General features: G+C 43.6%; 1 protein-coding gene across 2 annotated transcripts in view; it reads left to right on the top strand.

Annotated features, from left to right (window-relative positions):
- The window catches only part of LOC147423178 (serine/threonine-protein kinase STY46-like), a 37,294-nt gene extending 25,524 nt beyond the window's left edge, over positions 1–11,770 (top strand). Inside the window, exons 2-16 of one of the 2 annotated variants that reach the window (XM_086502205.1) lie at positions 2,669–2,783; positions 6,543–6,637; positions 6,733–6,855; positions 7,132–7,198; positions 7,292–7,402; positions 7,613–7,663; positions 8,811–8,986; positions 9,073–9,180; positions 9,762–9,835; positions 9,923–10,098; positions 10,182–10,277; positions 10,426–10,506; positions 10,627–10,680; positions 10,757–10,891; positions 10,961–11,770. In XM_086502205.1, the coding sequence (XP_086358331.1) occupies positions 2,669–2,783; positions 6,543–6,637; positions 6,733–6,855; positions 7,132–7,198; positions 7,292–7,402; positions 7,613–7,663; positions 8,811–8,986; positions 9,073–9,180; positions 9,762–9,835; positions 9,923–10,098; positions 10,182–10,277; positions 10,426–10,506; positions 10,627–10,680; positions 10,757–10,891; positions 10,961–11,032 (1,534 nt within the window). In that variant the 3' untranslated portion in view covers positions 11,033–11,770. The remainder of the gene's footprint in view (positions 1–2,668; positions 2,784–6,542; positions 6,638–6,732; positions 6,856–7,131; positions 7,199–7,291; positions 7,403–7,612; positions 7,664–8,810; positions 8,987–9,072; positions 9,181–9,761; positions 9,836–9,922; positions 10,099–10,181; positions 10,278–10,425; positions 10,507–10,626; positions 10,681–10,756; positions 10,892–10,960) is intronic. The other variant, XM_086502206.1, reaches the window with a different exon arrangement.
- Positions 11,771–26,285: the final 14,515 nt, after the last annotated feature.

Here is a 26,285-nt window from a genome sequence, read left to right as displayed (position 1 = left end):
CTTTCCTTCAAGGGTGAATCTGGGCTTATCCTGGATTCATCTAGGTATATATATATATAGTCTTGATATTCTTCAATGGCAGAGTCAAGGTCAATTGCACCTCACTAGAAGTGGCAGCTCTACTTGGCACTGGGGCATGATGTCGCTATTTCACCTGTCATTGGCAAACTACAGTTGCATTGCTAGGGGTATCTAGTGAACGAAGACTTCTATATCATGCCACTGGAGGGGTGTAATGTACTCTTGGGGTACCCTTGTTCCACAGAAATGTCTCATGGTCGATAATTGGGCAAGGAAGGCAACATTGAAGAATAGAAGGATATGAAATCATCCTCGATGTAAACTCAAAAGGCGAATCTGTTTTACTTGTATCGGCTTTGGCCATTTTAAAACTAATCAAATCTAGTCTTTTTGTTTACACAAACTTTTTAGGAGATTTGGAAGAACATAAAATTTAAATTTACCAAGAGTTAAAAATAGAACCGCCAAGAATTTTTGCAAGTTCAAGCCAACTGTTTCTTTGAAGTTCGAAGCTTTTTGGGTTTATGCTTGCTGAGAAATTGCAGCATTTATTGCAATACGCTCAAAGAGAAGTTGACGATTGGTCTTGTTTTGATATTGCCAGATTTGCAGAAATGAGATTTGTTGTGATGCTTGTGGTAGGAATCTAGGAGTGGTTTTAATGTAGGGTGGCCATGTCATAGCTTATGAGAGTAGAACGCTCTCTAGACGTGAGAGGGTTGCAAAGATCTACGAGGAGGAGAGCGTTTGTCCTCTGGGGCTATTTTATGCTTTAGAAGTGACCCCTAGGGTCATAGATTTATGTGATTAAACTTGCATTGGGCAATCTCATGAAAAACCCCACGATTTGGTAAGTGCCGGCTAAAATGTCACTTATTAATAAGTTGATGAACTTTTAATAAGAGGTGCTTTGTATGCAGTTATTACCTAGGCTTGGTACTAATGCAACCTATTTCTAGGGTTTAGGACAGCCTAGGAAGCGTTCCAGCACCCTTGTGAGCCTGTACGCAGGACCTGCATGCCCAGACACTTTAGAGTAGTTGCGTACCCACTAATTGCACACGAGCACAACCAATGTCTGCTAGGTGTAGGCACCCAAGAGTGTTCTTATACAGCAGCTTGTCCACATGCACATAGGGTTAGATGTGCACATGACATCTACTATGAGACATTAGACTTATTTATGATGGTCATCGGTATGTACTTTGATGTGGTATGTACTATGATGATTGATCTCGGGCTCAGCTAGATTCTCAAATTGCTACGGAGTTAGATTGCGCTCTCTGGTTTTGTACTCCTTTGTATTGCTTTATGCCATATGTGGACTGTTTTTAGTGTGCCATATGGAGTCTGACATAGCGAATTCCAGGGGTCTTATCCATTCTTATTCTTTACTTTCATACCAGTCAGAGTCCTCCATATTGTTAATTTAATGAAAAACTACGTTGATAACAATGCCGGTTAAGTAACAACGCCGGTTAAGTATTGTTTGTGCAGGCGTAATTGAGCACGCTTACTATGCTCTAAGGGGGGTATCTTGTTGACTTTGTACCAGAAATAGGATCTGTAAGTGGTGAATTTCAGTCTGTAAACTCACCTTTGCCTCCAATGAAAGAGAGTGTCAGGTAGAGGACTCCACAAGGGCGGGCGAGGGGGCTGCACCTTTGGAGCTTCGAGCTGGACCTCCCCATTCATTTCTGGAACAGCGAAGAAAAACTTGAGGAACGAGGCAGGAGTAAGAATTGCAAGTGAGGGTAAGGCTTTGTGCAAGTTAAGTGTGACAGAGGGGGTGTGCTTGAGTGAGCACGTGGGGAGGAAGGTTCGATTGAGGGGAGGAGGAGGCAGCAGGGTGCAAGGGAGCGCATGTGCTCGAGTGAGCACGTGGGGAGAGAGGCGGGAGATGGGGGTGGGGGAGGGGGCTGAAGGAGGTGAGTGGATGGAAATTGAGCTGCACATGCAAGGGCATCAGGCAGGCAAGGGGAGGCTGTCATGCTCAGGGCGAGCAAGGCAAGGGGAGGATTTACTGGGCGATGGCCTGGGGTGCAGCAGCAGCGAGCGGCAATCCAAGACCTGAAGTCCGTTGGACTGCAGATTTTACAGGGTCCAAAGTAGCTCTTTTCTCCTTGAAACAGAATAGAGGTAAAGGGGTTTTCAGGTTTTATAATGTGGTCAAGTATGAGGCCTGCATGCAGTTGCCTTGTGTACACTTTTCAACTTAAACATTTGTACATTTGAATTCTAGTTGTGCACTTCTATCTATGTACTATTTTGTCAGTGAGGTGGAGGTGATGATTTTTCCTGTCTTATTTTGAGTTCAAGTTTGCATCTCAGAGAAGGTTCTCTAGTAAAACTTTGTGTCAAGAGTTGCACCACAGTTCAATTTGCTCTTCATTTTGGGCATTGATGATGCAGATATGTGTATCATCATCACTGTTGCATGTCCCTTCCATCTCTTGAATTGTCTAACAAGGGTTTGCGATAAGTCGTATCTTTGCTCATTGTCCTGGATATGGTATCTGTTAAGCTTTATTGACGTAAACATTTAATTTTTTAACGCTTAAAGTATAAAGTCTCAATCACGTGCTAGCCGTTTGATCAACTTTGTATATTATATGCAGCTGCTTAAAAGTTCACTGGATTTTTATAGGTATGCTCTTGATGTGAACATTGAAAGAGCTGAAGATGTTTTGACGCACAAGCGTCTACTTGAGTTGGCTGAAGCTCCAGAGAATCGTCCAGCATTTTATGTCAGAGCTGTGCATGTAAGTCTCTTGTATGTTGGTGTATATCAGCGGCAGGATTTGTTTTCACTTCACGGAAGCCTCAGTGCTTGCCTTTTTGGCCCCTTTGTTATTATGTTTAAATCTTATGGGCCATTCTAAGTCATTTTGTTTGTGATACAGTCCTTTTTGCTTTTAGTCTTTTGTGGAAGGGATGAAATGAAATGAAGTGTTATATCAAACGTCTTCAAAAGGCCAAATTGAGCTATGAGACCAGACTGATACAATCTTGCTGGATCTAATACAATGTCTGGGTACAAAATAAAATGAAGGGAAAATTACCAAAATACCCCTCTAATTTGTGAAAATTCCCAAAATACCCTTGTATCTATTTTAGTTGGATTATTCACGATTTCCTAATCTGTATTCTTTTTTGACAATGTATATCTGTTTTTTAGTGCTTAGCATGTAATTTGTCACAAATTACCTCCCAGAAAAGACAACTATGTCTAAAAATGATGAAGCAATTCATCTCCAAAGCCTACATAACCAGCTCAAGTTCTAGTTTTAGTATCTTGTATTCATAGACAACCAGTCTTCTTATGAAAAGCTACAGTTTTTTTAATTTTTGGATAAATTTACTCTCGCAACCAGGGGTATGGGAGTTTTGGAAAATTTGAAGGGCATTTTGGGAATTTTTGATAAAATATGAGGGGTATATTGGGAATTTTTGAAATTTGAAGGGTATTTTGGGAATTTCCACAAATTAGAGGGGTATTTTGGTAATTTTCCCTAAAATGAAAGCTAAAATGAACATCAGTGTCTGAGGATGCCCGGCATCGGGCCTTGTCCGAGGATGTACTGCATCGGTTGCTAAAGAGCTTTGTCAATGTCCACCTCTATAAATGGTCGTACTGGACGTCTCCCATGTTGTGCTAGAATAGTCCTGATCCTCTGATGGAGCCTCCGTCGATGTCGTGGTGGCCATCATAGATGTGGGCGTCCAGCTCTCCCAAGCTCAATGGCTCTGCCAATCAATCTACCTCTGGTATAGGTGGACTCCGAAGTCTGTTGTGAAGCTTGCTCATCTGACTGCCGAGTCTCTACTCTTAAGAAGTCAGTGATCTCCCTTTGTGAATGTCTCCCTCTGTCTAATCTCCTCAAGAGACTCACCTTGTGTCTGCGCTGCTCTAGCAAAAACAACCCAAAGCATCTCTGATCCTGATATCTCATGACTCTAGCTAGGGTTCCAAAGCCCTTTCTGAATAGACAGTGAAAGTGGCCTCGTATCTCATAGTATACACGACAATGACATATGTGATGTAACTTTGTCTGTGGCTCTATATGAGACAATTGACAAATCCTGGCCTTTGCTGGTACTCTCCTAAATGTGCCAATCTCAATCTCTTGTGATGATGTGCGCATCTGACCAATAACACATCGTATCCCATGGGATAAAGGATTGTCCATATAGGCAGGCGTGATCACATATCCATCCTCTATGAGCTGGAGAAGATGCGTTCTGTAGAAAGCCATCTTCGTGCCAAGCTCTCGAGTCGGCTCTGTCGATGTCCTCATGGATACTACGTATAAAAGTGACGGATCTAGTAAGTGCCTCTATGACTAACGGGGGAGGAGCAAGCTCTGCACGAATAATCTTGTGTGGTACATAGGCCTTGGCCCTAATCAACCGGGAATCATAGAGACCAGACTCCAGAGGCCTCTCCATACATCTCCATCCATTAGTACTACCAGCTTGGCTATGATTGTCTACTGATGGTTCCCATATCTGCACCCCATAAAGGCATAGCTGAAGTAACCAATACGTCAAATAGCAAGAGCTTTGTTCGAGGTTCCTGGAAGTGAATCTGCGAACACATCCTCCCCATGCTCCCCAAAGCTGCATATGCTTTCATTAGTCTGGTCTTTGCTCCTTTCCTCAAGGAGAACTTTGGACAACTGAAGACCACTTCTAGGTAAATGATGTGTCTGTATACCCAACCGTCTGCTGACCATATGTGAAGGTCGGTGCAGATCGCCTGACCCTCTATGCTATGGTGTTGAACGCATAACTTTGGCCTTGCCAAGGTTCATCAACAAGCCGCTATCACTAGCAAAAGCGAGCAATGCATCCAAGTGTCGCTGCATCTCCTCTGGCGAATCTGAGATCAACACAAAATCATTTGCATACATTAGTAATGAGATCCAAGTCCCTGCTAGTTGTGTCCTCTGTCACTTCCCCTCCCAATGTAGTATGAAACCTCATCTACATACAAGCCAAACAATGAAGGGAAGAGTGGGCATCCCTGTTTCACTCCAACAGTGAAGTGAATATGCTCAGATAACCCCTCGGGAGTACGAACCTGCCCCACGATTGTCCTGTTTAAAGCCACGACTCCCCATATCAGCTCTATGGGTACTCCCATCTCTTGTAGTCTTTGCATCAGTCGTGCTCTGGGAACCGCATCAAATGCTTTGCGAAAATCTACAAAGGTACAATAAATCCTCCTACCATGTGATCTACTTTCCTAAATAACAGCTGTAAGTGTCAATATATGATCAAAAGTAGAAAAACCCCTCATAAAATCTGCCTAGCCTAATGCTTGAATGCCTGCTCTCTTCGCCCATCCACTCAGCTACTCCACAAGAATGGATGCATACAACCTAGCTAGCGTGTGCCCAATCATGATAGTATGGTAATTCCCCGGGGGTCTCCTGCCTTGAAGATAGGCACATTAGTAGACATGCTCCAAGTATCCGGAAAACCCTCACACATGGCTTGGTTGAACATTACTGCAAGAAGTGCTGCGAGCATATCTCAAGCATGTATAAATTGCTCCGCCATCAATCCATCATGACCATATGCTCTCCTGGTCCTCATCCTGTCAATGGCTTTCTTTACCATCTCAATGGTAAAGAAAGTGCATGTATGTGGGCATGGCTGCTCAATGCTTCCCTAGAACTGTGTAAAGAGATGCTGCATATGCGCCAAATCATGTTTGATGTGATAGCCGAGGGGGGGAATGCTCATGAAAAAATCTCCATGCCTCGCCTGAGTCTTGGCTCAGGATTAGCATGTACAACTCCTCTAACCGAGCAAGATAAGTCCTCTTCTTCCGTTGCACTAGGTGTCGGAAGGCTATCTTTGACTGTCTATTATCACCGCTCTCTGAAGTGTGGCTCTCGTCTCACTACACTCCTAATTATACCAATTGTACTGGGGAATTCTCCTAGAACGTCGTCTGTGCCCGGGTTGGGTGTGTGGGTATGCCTCTACTGTTGCATCATGTAAAGTTTCTATTGAGAGAGCAAGCAAGAGTGAGTTGTTCTTCCCCCAAAGGGTTGGTCTAATGGTAAGGCTTTGACCTCTCAACTTACGGGTTCTGAGTTCAAATCCCCCGTTTGGTCACACTCTAGAGGGACACCTTGTGCTCACCTGGTGTTCACGTTGCTAGGGCTCTTGCCCTTGGACTCTCGAGTGCATCCTCCTCCTGGGGTGGGTCACCCGAGGAGGAGGTTCCTAGCTGGTTGGTATGAGTTCTCTCCGTCGTTCCCAGCACGTGGTGCATCAATTAGGTGGCCATGGTGATGCCTCCTCTGGTGTGTCAAAAAAAAAAAGAGAGAGCTGTTCTTTAATGGATCATTGATCAATTTGAAGCTGGGACAGGCAAGTTGGCTACCTCCGCAACAGTCGTGCGAAAGTTTGCTAGTTTCTGAGTTTTGCGTAAATAAATTTCCCTTATGTATCGTGGAAGGTTGAATGATTTCGAGTCTTGACAAATGGTTTGTTTTTGAAGATAGGTTCTCCCGGCTGGAGTAGATAATCTTGAGAACATTTCCCCAACTCAAGAAGAGACAACAGGTGGTGGTGGGCGTCTTCTACCAAGACAAAAAAGGTTCACATTTACTGATGCTATTCTTTGCGTGTTTGACTGTGCTATCTACATGCATCGGCTTATCTATTCTCCCTTTCGCACATCTCTCTAAGCAGTTTGCATCCTCCGCCATCGTTTGGTTCATCTCCCAACCTGGAGGCCCTAGCTTTGGAGCTCAACAAGTCATCGCCTGGTGATGAGGAAAAAGAGAACAATGACAGTGGTCACTCTTTAGCAAAGTATGAGTATAATCAGTTTTAATCACTGTCTGAATCTACACAGGCCTAGTATTTATGTAGGCTTGTGTGTATTTGGGATCATATGAGTAAAACAAATATTTCTACACTCTCTGGACACTAATGACTTGAGTGGAGATGTGGAAACTGAATACTAAATATGTTGGGGCTGATGGTTATAGTTTTATATGTATGGCTACTCTGTATGTGAATTTGTTGGAGAGTATTAATTTTAAAGGATAGCCATTGAGGTATTCTTTACCTCTTGTTTTTCTGAAGGTTCCCGCATGTGCCAATGCATGAAGTCACATTTTCCACATTAGACAAGCCGAAGCTTCTCAGCCAGGTTTGATTATGCATTCAATGTCAAACCAGGGATGAATGACTCTCGTTCTTAATGGTAATTTAGGGTTGTAGCTCTAATAGTATCTTGCTGCAGTTGTCATCCCTGCTTGCAGACATTGGACTGAACATCAGGGAAGCTCATGTGTTCTCAACGGCTGATGGCTACTCACTTGATGTATTTGTGGTGGATGGTTGGCCAACTGAGGTAAGTTATCATATCAGATTAATATCTTAGCCACTTTTTTCATTTCCCCACAAGAATTTTAGTTTTAACAGAAAGCTTTATTAAAAATTAAGTGCTAAAAATAAGGTCACTTAGGGTCGTGTAGTGCAACTGTTATAAAATATCTTATAGGTGGCTGTGTGAATATAGGGAGTTTTATTGAAAATTTGAATGCTCTCTTTTGTTGAACAGGATACTCAGGAACTACACCAAGCACTGGAAGCTGCAGTTGCAAATGTAGAGGTATTACAAGTTTTGTAACTGCCATATTCTATGTGTCTCGTCTTGGTAACATAGTGAGTTTGGGCCTGTGAGTGTATACACCATGATCTCTTACAGAACCATGTTTCAATGTACTTGACATGATACTACGTAATCTAATTAGTTTATTGTTTTGTTGTCACACCTGATGCTCAAGTCTATACTTAATTCTTACTGCAGACATTCTGATAGTTTTAGTGGTAAAGAATTTTATCAAATGGTTTTCAAGGGGTAGGAAGGCTGTACAATACGTGGGAGGTAAAGTGATGTCACAACCTGCAGGGTATTTACACCATTTACGCGATAAGCATGCTGGGGGTCAAGGGATACTGCAGTTTAAGCTTCTTGTAGTCTATGACCACGAAGGCAGGTGGAGAGCCTTCCTCATGAGAGTGAACCCCTTGGGCAGTTTAGAATGGAAAGAGTTTGTAAGTGTATTCACCATCATGGAGACGCCAGCAGTCTTGCTCCAGGCGACCTCGGAATCATCAGTGTTTTCCTTCAGACCTCTCCATATTCTTCGCTTCATGTGGTCATTAAATTTGCTTTCTTTGTGAACTACTTGCTCTAAACAACTGTCTTCAAGGAATTGGAGGACGTGGCTTGTCATCACTATCCGCTTATGAGAGATACCTTCTGGGTGTTGGTCCAACTAGTTAGTGGGATATGGGAGGGGCCTTGGGGTGTTGCAATTCGTGAACTACTTGCTCTAAACAACTGTCTTCAAGGAATTGGAGTACGTGGCTTGTCATCACTATCCGCTTATGAGAGATACCTTCTGGCTGTTGGTCCAACTAGTTAGTGGGATATGGGAGGGGCCTTGGGGTGTTGCAATTCTTAGTTATAACAGCCACAGAGCTGGATTGCTGCCACGATCTCCGTATTGTTTTTGCAGGTAGTTTTGATTGGTATCAGCTTTTAGGGTTTTGCACACAACTTCCTGGTATGTCGTTTGGCAATCTGAACATTGTGGCGTATTGATATAGCAGGTCTGGGGGATTATGTAACACCATGCTTATATTTAACCCCCCACATCAATCTTTAAGACTCAGATCAGCTACTTTTAACTCTTTGATACAATGGTATTGGAAGTTACTGGAGAGCATAAGGTTCTGAATTCTTAATGTAGGAAACAAGCTGGGCAAGACTTTCACCAGCCTCTTCTCCTGCCGAACCAATTCCGAAAGCAAATATTCCAGATGTTGAGTATTTGAAAATACCATCTGATGGTACTGATGATTGGGAGATTGACTATAATCAACTCAAGTTGAATCGTAAAGTGGCTTCTGGATCCTTTGGCGATCTGTAAGATCTATCCTTACTGTTTAGAATTGGCCAGTGTTGCTTTATTCCGACTGTTTTTTCCTGATAATTGTTTTAAAAAACCACAGGTACAGGGGAACATATTGTGGACAGGATGTCGCTATTAAGGTTCTTAAGCCTGAACGGTTAAATGAAGACTTGCAAAAAGAATTTGCGCAGGAAGTGTATATCATGAGGTAAACAGACTGGCTTGTCTGTCTTTATGTGTGTTTCCCAAATACATCTGGGGCGCATTCAGGTGGGGGTGCGGCTTTGTCCTTCCGAAATCTAACCGTGTATTATGTCTGGGCAAGGGCCATGCCTCGTTTGGCAAGAACCATGCATATGCATGTGTATGGGTACTCACTGGGATTCTTCCCCCTTGGCTTAACTGTCAGCACTGGATCAAGGGCTTAGCGGATTTCCTTTCTTTTACCTTGGGTGCCTGTTTTTGTAATATGCATGTGGCCTCAGTCTACCGTGGTTCAAATATTGACCACGACCTACAAGGAATTTGGGGTATTGGGGAAGAGTTAGAAGTTTGGAAGACCTGGGAAGTTGGATAGAGCGCTCAACTTGCTGTGCATATACTGTGACGTATTGCAATTCCGTCCTTACTTCAGTTTACAGTCTAGTGCTAGATAAGACGTCTTCGCAGTTGCAAATATGTTATACTTCTCCAAGAGGCATACACTGATGCACACTTAAGCTCAACAAGACCAAATTATCTACCCTCAAATCTATTGGTGTTTACTAATACAGTGTTTGCTGGGCCCAGGAAAGTTCGGCACAAAAACGTTGTACAGTTCATTGGTGCTTGCACTCGTCCGCCAAACCTCTGCATCGTCACTGGTACATAAGTCTCTTGTACAATTACGTTCACATCTTGTTTGATTTTCAGTCATTATGTTGCAACTTATTATTGCTTACTGATCATAGAGTTTATGTCGGGCGGGAGTGTCTATGACTATCTTCACAGTCAGAGGGGTGTTTTCAAATTTCCAGTGCTTCTGCGGGTAGCTATTGATGTCTCGAAAGGGATGGATTACTTGCATCAGAATAATATAATACACAGAGATTTAAAAGCTGCAAATCTCCTTATGGATGAACATGAGGTGAATCTATTGCGGAGTTGCCTTGGCCCCAAATTGATGTATGCATGCCTTATGGTTTACCTGGGTGAATTTGTGAAGCTCAGGTTGTTAAGGTTGCAGACTTTGGAGTAGCCCGTGTCCAAGCACAAAGTGGAATAATGACTGCTGAGACGGGTACATACAGATGGATGGCTCCTGAGGTATAAGGCCCTGTATATTTGAAGTTGTCTGTGTTGATATGAATATGCATGTATGCCAAGGTTCTCGTACTCATTGTCTATAGTGAACTGGAGTTTGGAATACAGGTGGCTTTGGCTACATCGTAACCAAATTTTTTATAATGCGCAGGTAATCGAACATAAGCCTTACGATCGAAGAGCAGACGTTTTTAGCTTTGGCATAGTCTTATGGGAGCTTTTGACAGGGAAGGTAATCCTCTCGTTTTTAGCTGGCTTCTATTGCCTTCCTTCATATCCAAATTATCAGCAGTTGTTGCGACCAGCTGGACCTCATGAACCTATCTCATTGTTTAGTTCTGTCTCAATGCAGCTGCCCTATGATTATCTTACACCCTTGCAAGCAGCTGTAGGTGTAGTTCAAAAGGTATCATAAGTTCTTCAAGCATTCAAAATCTTATCTTTTCCCTGTTCATTATTAAAAGCAACACCTGCCAATGCAGGGACTCCGGCCAACAATACCTAAGAACACACACCCCAGACTTGCTGAGCTTCTTGAACATTGCTGGCAGCAAGACCCAAAACAACGGCCTGAATTTTCTGAAATAACTGCTATCCTTCAAGACATTTACAAAGAGGTGACTATATGATTTTTAGCCAGAAATGCTCTCTATTTTTCATTTGCTTATAAGATGCCACTCCTGCAGGTAGTTGCAGAAGACGAGAGAAAGGAGAAACGAGGGGGATTTTTCTCATCTTTGAAGAGAACCTCCCACTGAAAACATGGTTTTGATGGTTTATACTCTTTGAATGGGCTGGCTTCATATTGGATGCAATCAAAGGGCGAATGTTGGTATATTTTGGATGTAGTGCATCCATTGATTACCCTTGCTCCAAAAATTGGAGAGTATGACAGGTACAGAAATGGGTTGAGGGGGAGGGATTGGTGCTTGTTTCATCCAGTCCAAACCACAATTCTTTACCGATTGGTACACGTCTGCAGAAGGAGCAATTTACGATCGTCTCCAAATCTCGAGAGAAGTCATTGACATGGATTGACCTGTAAGCAGGGTCTGGGTGTGGCGCTCTGTGTTACCAAAGTTAGTGCCAATTTTTAATCAATACTATGGAGGAGAAAATCACTCCATAGTGGCACTAATTGTTCTGTCACGAGTTGGGGGCATGCTGAAGCGGAATATCCACCTCATTGAGATGAGTGGGGGCGCATCTTTTGGAGTGTGCAGTAATTTTTCCTTTCGTGGCCTGTGCGCCACAGACAATGCCCCCAAAATCTGATATAGTTCTGATCGACTTGCACATACACAACCTGACTTAACACACCTCGCAACTCTTTTGTCTTTTGTGATCATGAGTTTCATCTCATAGGTATCCATCTGAACCGGTGTAATTTTTGGCGATCAGTGTAAACAAGCTTGAGTTTGCTTTTTTTCATCTCTCTCCTGTGAACTATGTGTAATTACCTTAAGCATTTGAAGCAGGCGGCCGCATTGAAGAAAGTCATTTTGTTCTCAAGTGTCCACCTTCTATGGGAGGAGGTGAATTCATGGTAAGGTGGATACCAGTGTGTGTGTGTAGTGATGTTTTGTTCTGATGTTCATAGTAAGGGTGTTATTTGTCTGGCTTTGCCTGAGGCATATGCTAATGCAAATATCGCTATGTTATTGGAAATCGTTTTTCTTGGAATTTTTCAGCTCGCGCTAATGTCCCTATATCCGCCTTGTTTTAGTGGTGTCCTCTCTCTCTCTCTCTCTCTCTCTGTGTGTGTGTGTGTGTGTGTGTGTGTGTAGGGACAGATAGAGGTGCAGCCACCAGGGAGATTGAGACTCCGGCAGCTGAGGAGAGGAGCCTCACAGCATTGAAGGAGAGTGCAGCAGCAGACAGTCAAGCCATACTATTTTGACATCCAGAGTAGAGAAGAGGATAGATTCATCACCCATTATATCACCCGCTTGTATACGTATTGGGCACCCATTGTATCAGTGATCACATATACCCCACACAGCTCCACATAGTAGCACTTGCTAGATTCATTTTAGGATCTCTTTTTTGTAGCCAGACATGGTATCAGACTCACCAGTTTGAAACGGATCGGTTTCAAAGGTGATTTTGGCCTTTTGAAGACGTTAATGTATCCTCTCTCTCTCTCTCTCTCTCTCTCTTAGCACGAGCACAACCAGAGCAGCCGGCCAGCAAAAGAGAATCTTGCAGGGGCGAGTGCATACGTGTCGAGTGCTCTTTTTGGCCGGCAAGTGGCTGGCTGGCCACTGTAGCCCACGCCTCACCTCCCCCGGCAACGTCTCCAGCCTCCTGCCATCCAATCAAAAGTCTGCAACCCTCTTCCACTCGCTGGCCGAGCTGCTGCCGGAATGGTTGCGCTCAATATCGCCAGCCAGTAAGGGAAGATTCCCCAGCATCAACTGTTGGCTGCCCAGCTGCCGTCCGGCTCGTTGTGCTAGAGCTATCTCTCACTCACACACACACACACACACACACACCGACCTGGAAGCTTGGTGGGAAGGGAAGGCCAACAGGCGGAGGCAGCCGAAAGAAAGAGAAAGGCCATTGCTGGAGGGAGAGAGAGAGAGAGAGAGAGAGAGAGAGAGAGAGAGCCTTGCCCGTGCAGACGGAGACATCTGTGTGATCTTTGGTGAGCAGTTGCAATGATGAGGACAAGGACGAACAGTTGTTGCCCGGTAATCTGCCTCTCTCTCTCTCTCTCTCTCTCTCTCTCTCCTTCGCCAAGCCCTGCTCGACGGTTAATGGCTGTATGAAGAGACGATAACAGAGAAAATGAACATAAAACGGATCGAAGCCACCTGCACCTGAACTTCTACACTCATGTCACCTGCACCTGCTCTTTCGCCTGCACTTCTAAACTACTGACCAACGTGCACTTCTAAACTGACGAAGCTGGTGCGCTGCTGGACACCGTCCCCACCGCCCTGGTGGCAAAGGTGGTCCTCGAAGCCAGAGTGACGACCAGAGCTGAGAAGGGCGAGGCAGAGGTGATCGTAGGAGAGCATGAAGATCGCAGGGATGATATGCTGGACGCATAGACTGGATGAGTAGGAGGATTGGCTCTTCAAAACCGTAGGAAGTTGATGTTTACCGAGGTAGGGTTCCACGTGTCGTGGATGATGGCCCCTTGTTAAGGGTTTGTACATGTGCCATTGCTAGAGGTATGGGTTAAAAGGTTGTTTCCATGACGGGGAATAAAATAAGCCTTTTCATGAGCGATGTGGGCAAGATTTTCTGTGATGAAAAGAAGCGCCCTCCATGTGTCCTCCCTTCCATGTTACTCTCCTCGTGTTCGATGTAATCCTTGGAGATTTACCATTCTTCTCAATAGTGTGGAATTCACTAGGCGTTCTATCGATATATATCGTTGCTCCAAGTTCCCATTGTTATATCCCCCCCCCCCCCCCCCCCCCCCAAACCGAAAAATAACAACAATATTGAATGGAGAACACGGAGAAGATTTGGAGACGTTTAATTTTACAAACAATCAACTTGGGGGCTTGCTTGAGGTGCATGTTTCCATTTGTAGAAGCCTCTAAAAGAGACTAGTGGTAGTAAGAGTTCTATGGAGCTATCAACACATATCGGACACATGCAATCCTTGGGAAAATGAATCTATGTATTGCTAGTCATTATTTTGTTTACTACTAATCTATGTATTATGATTATATTTTATTTGGCTTCTAGTGTCAAGGGCTATGCTATTAGATTTGTGTGCGTTGTGTAAGGATTATCCACTTATAATTTTATAGCAATTTTAGATGCAAAGTTTTATGGGTCTGAAAATATTTCCTCACATGGTAGGCCCATCACTAGTAAGGAGTAAGAGGTTATATTGTTTTTAGGCTATCTCATGATGCGTGTATACAAGTACTATCTATGTTGGTGTTGAGAGTAGCAAAGATACTATCGATAGTAGTAAGGACATGTCAATTACCCTCACTAATGTCATCAAAAGTGATGTCTTTGGTTAAATTGTGCGTCTTTGGCATGCTTTAAACCTTTTCTAAGTCCAAAAATGGACAACCATAGCATGCTACACTTGGCGCGCTTTTGTAATTTTGACAAGTGAGAATAATGTGTTTGCTAGAGAATTTAGTACTTCTATGTGATTATACTAGAATTTATTTATGGAAGGAGAATTTTTTCTTAAAGAGATTCTTTAGAGTAGAACCAGAGATAGTGTAGGACTGATTTCATTGCATCATTTACACATTAGAACATTAAATCTCAAGAGAAAAACACATTAAGATTGAAAACTTGTTGAGGACGGGATCTGCTTGGAGTCGATCCCCCTTCAAAGGGCTCAATGAGAGCTTTGATTATAATACAAGCTTGTGCTCTTGTGGAGCTTCCTTGAACCATGACGATGGTGAGCTTCATGATTTACAATGATATAATGCTCCTTCCTAAGACTTAAAACACCCTAATGCGGAGAAAGAGCTGTGGGGATGAAGGTAGCTGAGGACGAAAAGAAGTATGTCTTAAGCAAAGTACTAGTATTTTGTAAATGCATACTCCATGAGCAAGCTCTTAGCATAGCTAGAATTGTAGAGAAAAAGAAGATGAGCCTTTATGAATCTTCTTGCTTGGATATGTATCCATAGCCAAGAGCTTACCAAGGAGGCCATCTCTTGAGATTCCATGTGAGGGAGGGAGAGAAAGCACTTGCTTAGCCACCATGGAAACTCCAAAAGTGTGTGAGAAAATATTCCCACAAGTTCTCTTTTTTCTTCTCTTCCACACATGCTAAAATCTTCATATGGAATTCTATTGTATGGACCAATGATAAGTGAAAGCCTAAAGTGAACTAAGGCATGATCCAACACTTGTCCTTGTTGCTATCCTTAAAAAAACTTGCTTCCTCCTCCTTTTGTCTTTGGCAAGTGTACAGACACTAATTCAACTTTCCATAAAGCAAGTGTGAGCTACTTTGGATATGTAGCCTAGTTAAACTTGGAAGAGAAGATCTAGTCAACTTTCTAAATATGGCGGGACTCATCTAACCTTAGACTATCTCCGGTAAGTTTGAGTAAATTTGGTTACTTCAAATTTACACAGTTAGTTTTATCTTTATTTCTATAATTGTTCTATGTAACCCCTTTGTCATGTACCTTTGATTAAGGTCGCATGAGATAGTTGTATTTTTTGTTGATCTGTACGTATGATATGAGAAAATTGAATTGCAATTATTCTTGCTCATTTCTAGGTTTCTTTCCTTTGGTTCAAAGCATTTGACCGAACTAAGTGCATAAGCACTTCAAACAAATTTTCTTGTTTTTTTTCCCCTTAAGTGACCAATTTAAGATGCAAAATACTTTTATAAGGCTAGAAACTAGTTTTAATGACATTATCTCTTCCTTGAAATTATAGTTGTCTTCGACTAAGGAGTAGGGAAGATAAAGTCATAGCTAGTTCTTTTACTTAGAGGATCCCTTTTTATTTGTTGACGTCCTTTCAGAGTGGTGAGTAATTCCATTTGGTGCTTGGAAGGCTTAGCTATGCTATTTTTGTTTTGTTTTAAAGCACTAGGTCATGCATAGACCATGGATAATGGCCCAGGAATAGAGGTTTTCCCCTTCCATTTCACTCCACACATTAGAATAAACGTTGCAATTAATAGAAAATTCCATTTTCAACAACGTATGGTGTTCATGTTTGGTGCCCAAAGAGTAGGAGAAATTCTTGCGTCACCAAAATCTATCATCCTGCCTCTTGTTGACTATCATAGGTCATTTGATGTGCATATTTTTATTTTGTTGTAGAATAGATTGCAATTTAGAAAACAATATTGTGTAATTCTTTTTAAGAAAGAAAAACAAAAATGTGTTGTTCTTTGAAATTGATTCAATGGAGGCCCAAGGCCAAATGTCCAGATATCCTCTTTTCTTTGGAGAGCCTGGAGAGGATGCATAGTTATTTTTAGCAAATTTCAAGATGTCTTGCCGTATCAAGAGAATAGTAATTGATCAAGAATGTGTAGAAATGTTTGAGGTGGTCCTTAGGAAAGATGCTAGCACTTTGTTTGACTCTTTGCGTGAGGAAGTTAAAGGGAATTACACGGAAGTTGTGAATCATTTCAAGAGATACTTCTTTGATGTCCAAAACACTCAAAAGCTATGGCAAGACATTATTTCTCACAAACAAAAGGACTTAGATGACTACCACATGTATAAACAAGAGTTTCTGCGTCTTTGGGTTGTATGGGTGAGAAATGTTGCTAACCCTGGTGATGGTGTAGAGTTCCTAAAGAAGGAGAGGTTCATAGCCGGTCTCTTTCCACACTCAAGATAAAGGTTGAGGCGGTTGCACCTGCTACCTTTGACGCAGTTGAAACTAGAGCTATTGAGAAGGATAGGAAACTCAAGTGTCTAAGAGGAGAGGTTCCAATAGAGGGTCTTAGACCTAAGGGAAAATTGCAAGAATCAACATCTAGAGATATTCCTGAGGTAACATCTGAAGTGATTGAGAAGTTAAATGAATCCTTAAGCAACCTATCAATTCACCTTGCACAAGCTATAGGTCCAAAGGGACAAGCAAAGAAGTCAGAAGAGCGAGAGCCACCACGACCTAGGAGAGTCTTGCGATGTTGGAATTGCGGAGAGTCTGGACATGGGATGTATAATTTTCCTTGGCCCCGTGGGGAGCCAGGGAGACCCAACTTGAATTACCCAGTGATGAATGCTGGTGAAGGAACTAGTCAACAACCATGGCTTCTACAAAGGCCAAATGGAGCAAGACCACCTCCACGAGGAGTGGAAGGAGTTCCACCTTTGCCAGACCCAAATGTGCATGTGGTAGAGGTGACAAATTCCAATGAGGTGGACATGGAAGCAAATGGCATTAAGCGTGACCGTGGAAAAGGTAAGGAGAAAGAAGGAGTCATGTCACAAAGTGATCATGGATGAGAAAAGAAGGAAAAGGAGACCAAGGAAACCAAGAGGACTCGACGTCGTATCAACCTCCAAGACTTCCCTCTTGGACATGGTATGGCTCCGTACAACTTGTTGGAAGACATGAGAGGTAAGGGTCCTAATATCGCATGGCCTCAATTTCTTGCATTATGTCCACAAGTTAGGAGGGATTTAACAAGGCCGTTAGCACCAGGAGAAAGGTAAAAGAGAGTGTGCCTATTGTAAAAATTGCACAAGATGAAATGAATGAGGATATTACACCAGTGCTAGATTGTTACATCAAAGGAAGATTGGTTAGGAAAGGTGGATGGGGGTGCACAAATTTGCATCATGACAAAGAGACTCATGCAAAGACTAGGCATGCACATCCATGAGACACCTGAAATCAAAGTCAAAATGGCAAACAATAGCAAGGCTAGGTGTGTAGGCATTTGTAAAAATGTCTTTGTAGAAGCCTTTGGCATTAAGAAGGTGGTGGATTTTTATGTTATATTGATCAAGGGAAGTGGGTATCCATTTATCCTAGGAAGACCATGGCTAATAAAAATGCGAGCTTTGCAGGATTGGGAGGGTGGAAAATTAATTTGCAGGAATGACAATCATAAGAAGGTTGTCTTTGACATGAAGGAGCAACACCAAGAGGAGCTCCATGAAGAATCATCTCAAAGTGAGACGGCAGAAGATTGGACCGATAACACTTCAGGAGAAGAAAGTAGCGGGAGCATTACTGAAGAGGAGTCTTCCATTGAAGTCATGGGGGTAAGGTTTAAGCCAACCAACCAAGAGACCCGTTGTCAAGGTTTGGAGGAGGTAGGTTCCCAAGAGAACCATAATGTGCAAGATGAAGGAATGTTAGAAGGTATGTTGTCTACAACACTTACAAAGGATGAAAGAGAGGAGTTCAAAGGTGTGTTAAGGAAATTTCCTAAGCTTTTTGCTAAAGACTACACCGATGTGCGTGGAGTAGATGGTGTTCAACACAAGATTGAGCTAAAGGTGTGTTAAGGAAATTTCCTAAGATTTTTGCTAAAGACTACACCGACGTGCGTGGAGTAGATGATGTTCAGCACAAGATTGAGCTAAATCCAGAGGCCAAACCTAAAGCTCAAAATCTACAAAGGCTAGGAGTCATCAAGGAGTAGGCTTTACTCAAGGAGATAAAAAAACTTCTAGCAGCAGGTTTTATTTATCCAGTGGAGAATTCAGAGTGGGTCTCTCCCGTTGTTGTCACTCCCAAGAAAAACGGCAAGTGGAGGGTGTGTGTGGATTATCGTCCACTCAATGAGGCAACAAAAAGGGATCACTTTTGTTGGGGTGTAGGCCAGGTGGCCGTGGGAAACCACCCTTATACACTTGCTTTCCCCTATTCAATATAGGGAGAGAAAGAGGAAGAGTTGACTTCACTCTTTCTTCTCCACTAACCCACACAGTGGCTGCCTGTGCATCTTCCCCTTCCCCATTTCTCTTCTTCCCCTCTCTTGCACACACTCCGTACACGCACACACGCACTCATCAATTGGTATCAGAGCTATGGCTAGGCGGTAGCGGTGATCTCTCGACGGAGGCGGAGCTCGATTGGAGCTCGACGCATCACGGCACGGGATCAGGCTGATTTGGGGCGGATCCAACACGGATCAGAGAGATCGAGCAAGGTCGACGGTTCCTCACTACCCGACGTGCGCAACCCCTCTTGGCTTGGAGGGAGATCTTGGAGATTCTAAGGAATCAAAGCAAGAAAGGAAGAGTCTAGGAAGCTCTGCAGACAGACATTCAAATTTTTTCATTATGAGCAAGAATTGAAAGCTTTGGAAGCTCGGGAGCAAAAAAGTAGCTCAAATCGAAGGCTTGAAGGGCATTCAGCAAGTGAATCGAGGTAGCTCGGAGGTCTACTCATGAAGCATTCAAAGGCTTGAAGCCTTGACAGCCAGAGCATTCAAGAGGGAAGCATCGGGCAAGGCCAGCATAGCAAGTTATGTAGGAGCCGGTTCTTCCAAGAAATTGAAGCCATTGGCAGGCAAAACACACACACACACTGTGTGTAGAGAGCTATTGAAGGAAGACAAATCGGGCAAGACGCGAAGCTAAACAGTAGGCAATTGCGGGATTGCAGTTGCAATTGGGGAGCCACAACAAGGTTTAAAGGGGTCGACCAAGCTGCAGTAGACTCGAGGAGCAAGAAATCGATAGTGAGTACCCTCAGTTGAGTGCAGAGAAATCGGCAACATCGGGCAGTAGGCAAACAAAGAAGCTTGGAAATTGAGAGAGCTTGCAGTTGAAGGCAATCGAGAGGAAAAACAAAGCAGAATTCTCGACTGCCGTGAGCAGCAGAAGCTCGGCACCAAGCTTGAGAGCATGCAGTAGAGTTGTAGCAGAGCGCTAAGAGAACAGAGCCATTGAAGCGGAATTGGGTGCAACTGCAACCGAGTGCAATCGTGCAGACATTGGGGTATTTTGGCATCGAAGGCAATCGAGCAAGATCATGAGATCCGCAGCAGGTCCAGCATACGAGGGCGAGGTGGAGGTGCAGCCGAGTACCATATGTCCAATTTACTCAATGCCATGAGCAGTGCAACACACACACACTCACTTTGTGTCTCGTCAGCGCTGTCACAAGCAGTAAAAACAAAAAAAGCAATAAGAAAATTGATTTACTTTTTTTTTGAGCCATACAACTTCTTTGTGTGCAAGGGGCTATTCCCGCCCAAGGCCCTCGACAACCCGATCTCCTCATTCCCGCCCAAGGCCATAGACAACCCGATCATTTCCCGATTACAGCCTTGAACCACCGGCTTGGACCTAGGGTTCAGCAGAGCTACGCGGCTCGTAAGAATCAAAAAGAGAGAGAGAAAGCTTGAGATAGAGCGGACACATTGTGTTCGGCTACAGGCGGCGACTAAGCCCGGACGGCACCGACATCGGCCCATTTTCCTCGGCATTTCTCGACACCAGAGACTCTCGCCCGGCGGCAGGAGGTGACATCGGCATCAGTTTTTGACACTGATTTGACGATTTCCTAGCATTTCTCCTCCACGGCTTCGAGCACCGGCTATTGGCATCATTTTATGACACCATTTCTAGCACATCGGCTCGACATTACTTACTCATTGCGGCGGATCTCTGACATCCGACCCAGACACCGGGCGTTTCCCCACACGAGCGTGTTCTCGCGATCGACGACCGTGCTTGCGACATGTGCGGGTTAGGTACCTCAATCATAGAGGAGTGACACCCGGCATCGGCACCGAGCGCACCGATCGCCCTGTACGACACAGTTTACGGATACGACACCTTTGGCGGCTATTCGACTAGCATATTTCTGCCCGGCGGCAGAAATCGGCACATAGCGACACCGACACGCAGGTTACAGGCTACAGGGGGCTTTTTCAGCCCATTCACTCACAGATTCTCCAGGTTACCAGACACAGTGATTTCACAGGCGATTTGACAGTCATTTTGATAGCAGATTCTCTGTGGACACATGCATTGACAGATGCATTTTGTTGTGAGCACACCTAGTGCTACTGAGCTCTTTTGAGAGCACATATCCCCGCAGGGATCACTTTCACTGCATGCAGCAGTTCTTGGTGCTTGTTTGAGCGCGGTTTTACTCATGTATGTTGAGTTGCGGACACTGCCCACTGTACTACGTGTGGAGCCATTTTTGGCTATTTTGGCAGTTTTTCCCGGTCGTTTCTGAGACTCGGACCGGAAGAGGCCTTTCTGAGACTGTGGCTAGTCCATTTGTGTCTGCATTAACCTTTTGAGGGTCGATAGCGTGAGGTTTTCTTTGAGCTGGGGTGTGCTCGAATGCTTGAGACACTTTCGGTGATACAGGCATTTTGAGTTGAATTTTGACTCCTCATACAAAGGAAACTCTGTCGGATTTACTTCCCGCGAGTCGTGACTTCCATAGTTGGAACTTTTGAGTCTATTTCGGTTGAGATTTTACTCCCGATACAAAGGTTACTCTGTCCAAATTTCTACAGCGTCTCGCCATAGTTTGGCACCTCTCAAACCCTCTTATCAGCGATGGCTTCTTCTTCAGAAAAGGAGGAGTATTTCATTCGGAAGTTCGATGGCAGCAACTTCACCATGTGGAAAGAGCGCATGAAAGATGTTTTGATAAACAAAGGCCTCTCAGAACCGTTGAAAGAGCGCAAAGAGGATGATGATTATACACAAGCCCAATGGGAGTTTTTGGATGCAAAAGCCATGGCTACAATACGTCTACATCTAGCCGAGTCAGTCTTCTTCACTATCATTGGGAAGAAAACAACCAAGGAACTTTGGGATAGCTTATGTTCATCATGGGAGAGCAAAAGTGCATCCAACAAAGTGTTTCTCATGAAAAAGCTTATGAAGCTCAACATGAAAGAAGGTAGCACAGTTTCCAGTCATTTAAATGAGTTCAACTCCTTGTTCAGTCAGCTGATATCTCAGGGCTTTAAGGAGTTTGACGATGAACTCAAGTCTATCTTCTTATTATGCTCTCTACCCAGTTCATGGGATATCTTTTGCATAGTCATTAGCAATTCGGCTCCGAATGGCAAGTTAGAATTCAATGCTGTCACAGATGTGTTGCTCACTGAAGAGATTCGTCGTAAATCTCTCGATAATGCTAGTCATGGAGATGCATATATGGCTGGCAGTTCAACAAAGGCAAGAGGCTGTGACAGGAAAAAATACAAAAGCAAAAGTAGAGAGCGGAATCCTCGTAGTCTTAGCAGACACAAGAACCAAAGTAGAGACCGCAATACCAGAAATGTTGAGTGTTACTATTGCCACAAGAAGGGTCATTACAAAAAGGATTGTCGCAGTTTCCTAAGAGATCAGAAAAACATGCAAAAGGATAATTCTGGCAAAGGCAAAAGTACAGTAAAGATTGAGGAGCTCAATATTGTTGAGTCTCCCATGCCTACCACTGCAGTAGAAGATGCTCCTCCTCTAGTGATGCTCATTGTGCCCACAGAGATTCATGCCGAGGTGACAACAGATGCCTCCGATGTTCTCATTTTCACTTCAGATCTCACTCCAGATGCTTTGGTTGCACAGGATGAGGGTTATGCACAGAATTGGATCCTTGATTCTGGTGCAAGTTTTCATGTCACACCGCATAGAGAGTGGTTTTCCTCTTATGCACCCATGCATGGAATAGTCAAGCTTGGTGATTCCTATGAGCTTGACATTATTGGCATTGGTGATGTGAAACTTCAGATGCATAATGGCACTACTTTTGTGCTACAGAATGTCAGACATGTGCCCAAGCTTACGAAAAGCTTGCTTTCTATAGGGCAATTGGATGATCTTGGCTACACTACAGTTTTTGGTAATCGTTCTTGGATGATCCGCAAGAACAACCTTATCATGATGAAAGGCAATAAAAACGGATCCCTGTACTCTTTGTTTGTTTTGAGTGCCGACGAACACTCTATCTATGTTGCCGAGCTGTCGTCTCCTGAGTTGTGGCATAGCCGGCTAGGGAATATTAGCCAAAAGGGAATGAAAACACTTCAGCATTTTGGCTACTTACCTGTGTTAGATTACACGAACTTTCCATTGTGTGAGCATTGTCTATATGGCAAACAAACTAGATTGACATCTTCGCCATTGAATAAGAAACTAGGCGAACCTCTAGACTTGGTGCACAGTGATTTGTGTGGTCCAATGCCACATAAAACTCTAGGGGGAGCGAACTACTTTCTCACGTTCATAGATGATTCCACCAGAAAGGTGTGGGTGTATCTCCTTAAGCGTAAGGAAGAAGTCTTTTCGACATTCCAAAAGTTCCTCGCCATGGTTGAGAACCAATCAGGAACAAAGCTCAAAAGCTTTTCGCACGGACAATGGTGGAGAATACGTCTCCACAAAGTTCAAGGATTTTTGCAATAGAAGAGGCATTCGGCGGCAGTTTACTGCTCCATACACACCTGCACAAAATGGGATAGCTGAAAGAATGAATCGTACGATTCAAGAGCGAGTTGTCTCTATCATGTCTATGGCGAAGCTTACTCCTGAATTTTGGGGGGAAGCTGTTCTGATAGCAGTGCACATCATCAACAGGTCACCTAGTTCTCCTTTGCATTTCAAAATTCCAGAGGAATTATGGATTGGCAAAAGGCCAATCTATGAGCATTTACATGTATTTGGATGTGAGGCATATGCACATGTGCCCAAAGAACTTCGTCGGAAGTTAGATCCCAGATCACACAAATGCATCTTTATTGGCTATGGTGAAAACGGAGAGATGGGCTATCGTCTCTGGCACCCAGAATCAAACAAAGTCATTCGTAGTTCACATGTGATTTTCAATGAATCAAAAATGCACAAGAAGCCCATCAAAGATGTTGAGTACAGACGTGTTCGTTTTGAGGATGTAGCCTCCGAACCAACTCAGTTCAGTAGTGTTGCACCCACTCCTCAAGTGCAAGACACTACTATTGCTTCGGAGAGAGCGGAGTCTAGCAGCCAGGCACTAAGACGCTCTGAGAGAGTATCACGTGCGCCCGAGCGGTTTGAGCCTGGTATACACCACATTTTGGTCACTGACAGTGGAGAGCCAACCTGCTACAAAGAAGCTATACAAATGGAGGATAGCTTTAAGTGGGAGCAGGCTATGCAATCAGAATACAATTCGATTGTGGCGAATGAGACATGGGATTTGGTTGAATTACCAAAAGGCAAAAATTCTTTACCTTGCAAGTGGGTATACAAGAAGAAGTATACAGCGGAAGATCCCGAGCCTAGATACAAGGCTCGTCTAGTTGCCAAGGGTTTTAAGCAGCAAAAAGGTGTGGATTTTGATGAGATTTTCTCTCCAGTAGTCAAGATGACTACAGTTCGCACCGTGCTTGGCTTGGTTGCTATCCAGGACATGGAACTTGTCCAAATGGATGTGAACACAACATTTCTTCACGGGGATCTAGATGAAGATGTCTACATGAAACAACCAGAGGGCTTCGTAAGTGAAACCCAAAAATCCACGAGATCCGAATTGGTTTGTAGACTTAAAAAGGCACTCTATGGCCTCAAGCAAGGTTCAAGGCAATGGTATCAAAAATTCGACAAATTCATGCAGTCTGAGGGTTACATTAGAAGTCAAGAGGATCACTGCATGTACACAAAAAGGTTGAACGATGGTTCTTTAATCATCTTGATCTTGTATGTAGATGATATGCTTATCACAGGCAAATCCATTGATGAAATCAATCAGTTGAAAAAGATGCTAAACACTCAGTTTTCCATGAAGGATTTGGGAGATGCCAATCACTTTCTTGGTATGCACATCAAGAGAGACAGGCAACGTGGAATTCTTGAATTATCTCAAGAAAAGTACATTCACAAAGTCTTGCAATGTTTTAGTATGCAGGGGGGTAAGTCATTGAGTACCCCAATGCAAGCATACTCCAAACTTAGCAAGGAAGACTCTCCCAAGATAGTGGATGAGAAAGAGGAAATGGTGAAGGTACCATATTCTTCAGCAGTTGGCAGTTTGATGTACGCTATGGTAGCCACAAGACCAGACATTGCACATGCAGTGGGAGTGGTTAGTAGGTACATGGAAAACCCTGGCAAGAAGCATTGGGAAGCAATGAAGAAAATCCTTAGATATTTGAAAGGTACAGCTAGCAAGTGTTTATGCTTTGGAAATAGTGAAGCATCTATTGTAGGTTACACGGATGCGGATTATGCGGGTTGCGTGGATCGTAGAAGATCCACATCTGGCTATGTTTTCATGTTTGTTGGAGCAGCTATCTCTTGGAGATCGTGTCTCCAAGATTGCACGTCTTCATCTACCACTGAGGCAGAATATGTTGCTGGATCTGACGCCAGAAAGGAAGCCATATGGTTGGCTCGTCTAGTGGGAGATTTGGGCATTCACGAGGTTCCAGTACTACATTGTGATAGTCAGAGTGCCATTGCTTTGGCAAAGAATCCAGTGTTTCACTCAAAGTCAAAACACATAGAGGTCAGATACCATGTCATACGAGATGCATTGACTGGCAAGCGTATCGAGCTTGTCAAGGTTCACACTGACGACAACCCCGCAGATGCTCTCACAAAGAGCCTAGCCTCGGAGCGATTTACACATTGTATAAAACTTATGGGTGTAGGATGAAGCCTCGGCAATGCTTCATCAATTTTGTATAGACTAACTATACTAATGCCACTATTGGCCACCATGACCTTCAAGTCGGAGGTTGTTGGGGTGTAGGCCAGGTGGCCGTGGGAAACCACCCTTATACACTTGCTTTCCCCTATTCAATATAGGGAGAGAAAGAGGAAGATTTGACTTCACTCTTTCTTCTCCACTAACCCACATAGTGGCTGCCTGTGCATCTTCCCCTTCCCCATTTCTCTTCTTCCCCTCTTGCACACACTCCGTACACGCACACGCTCACTCATCAACTTTCCCCTTCCATTTTAGGATGAGATACTAAATGAGGTAGCTGGTCATGAGAAGTACACTGTGTGTGATGGCTACTTTGGTTACTTTCAAACAGGTATCGCATTGGAGGATCAGTTGAAAACAACCTTCATCACTCCTTGGGGTTGTTATGCTTTCAGAGTCATGCCATTTGGCCTGACAAATGCTCCTACAACCTTCCAGCGGTTCATGAACATGGTGTTTTAAGCATTATTTGGAAAGTCCATTAGGGTTTTTATTGATGATTTTTGCACTTATAGCTCAAAATCATTGCATCTACAAAAGGTAGAAGAGGGTTTGAAGAAACTCTACGACATGGGAGGTCAACTCAACCCCGACATATAGGTGAAGATGAAGTGATCTTGCTTGGTCATAAAGTTTCTTACAAAGGCATCGAGGTGGATCCTTCAAAGTCAAGGGATCTCATTGAGTTACCGTCACCAAAGAGTCTTAAGGAGGTCATCTCATTCATTCAAAAGGTGAAGTATATGTCACGCTTCATTCACTTAGCCTCAGAGTTACTTCACCCTTTGCAAAAGTTAACACAACAAATCGAGTTTGTTTGGTCTATTGAGCTTGAAGAATATTTTTGTAACATCAAAGTCATTCTGTTAGAGCTACCAACACTCATGCCTCCTTGTTGGGAGTACACAT

Source organism: Adiantum capillus-veneris, chromosome 26 (assembly GCF_014529385.1).
Source record: "Adiantum capillus-veneris isolate H3 chromosome 26, ASM1452938v2, whole genome shotgun sequence".
NCBI lineage: Eukaryota > Viridiplantae > Streptophyta > Polypodiopsida > Polypodiales > Pteridaceae > Adiantum > Adiantum capillus-veneris.
This window is presented reverse-complemented; position numbering and strand designations above follow the sequence as displayed.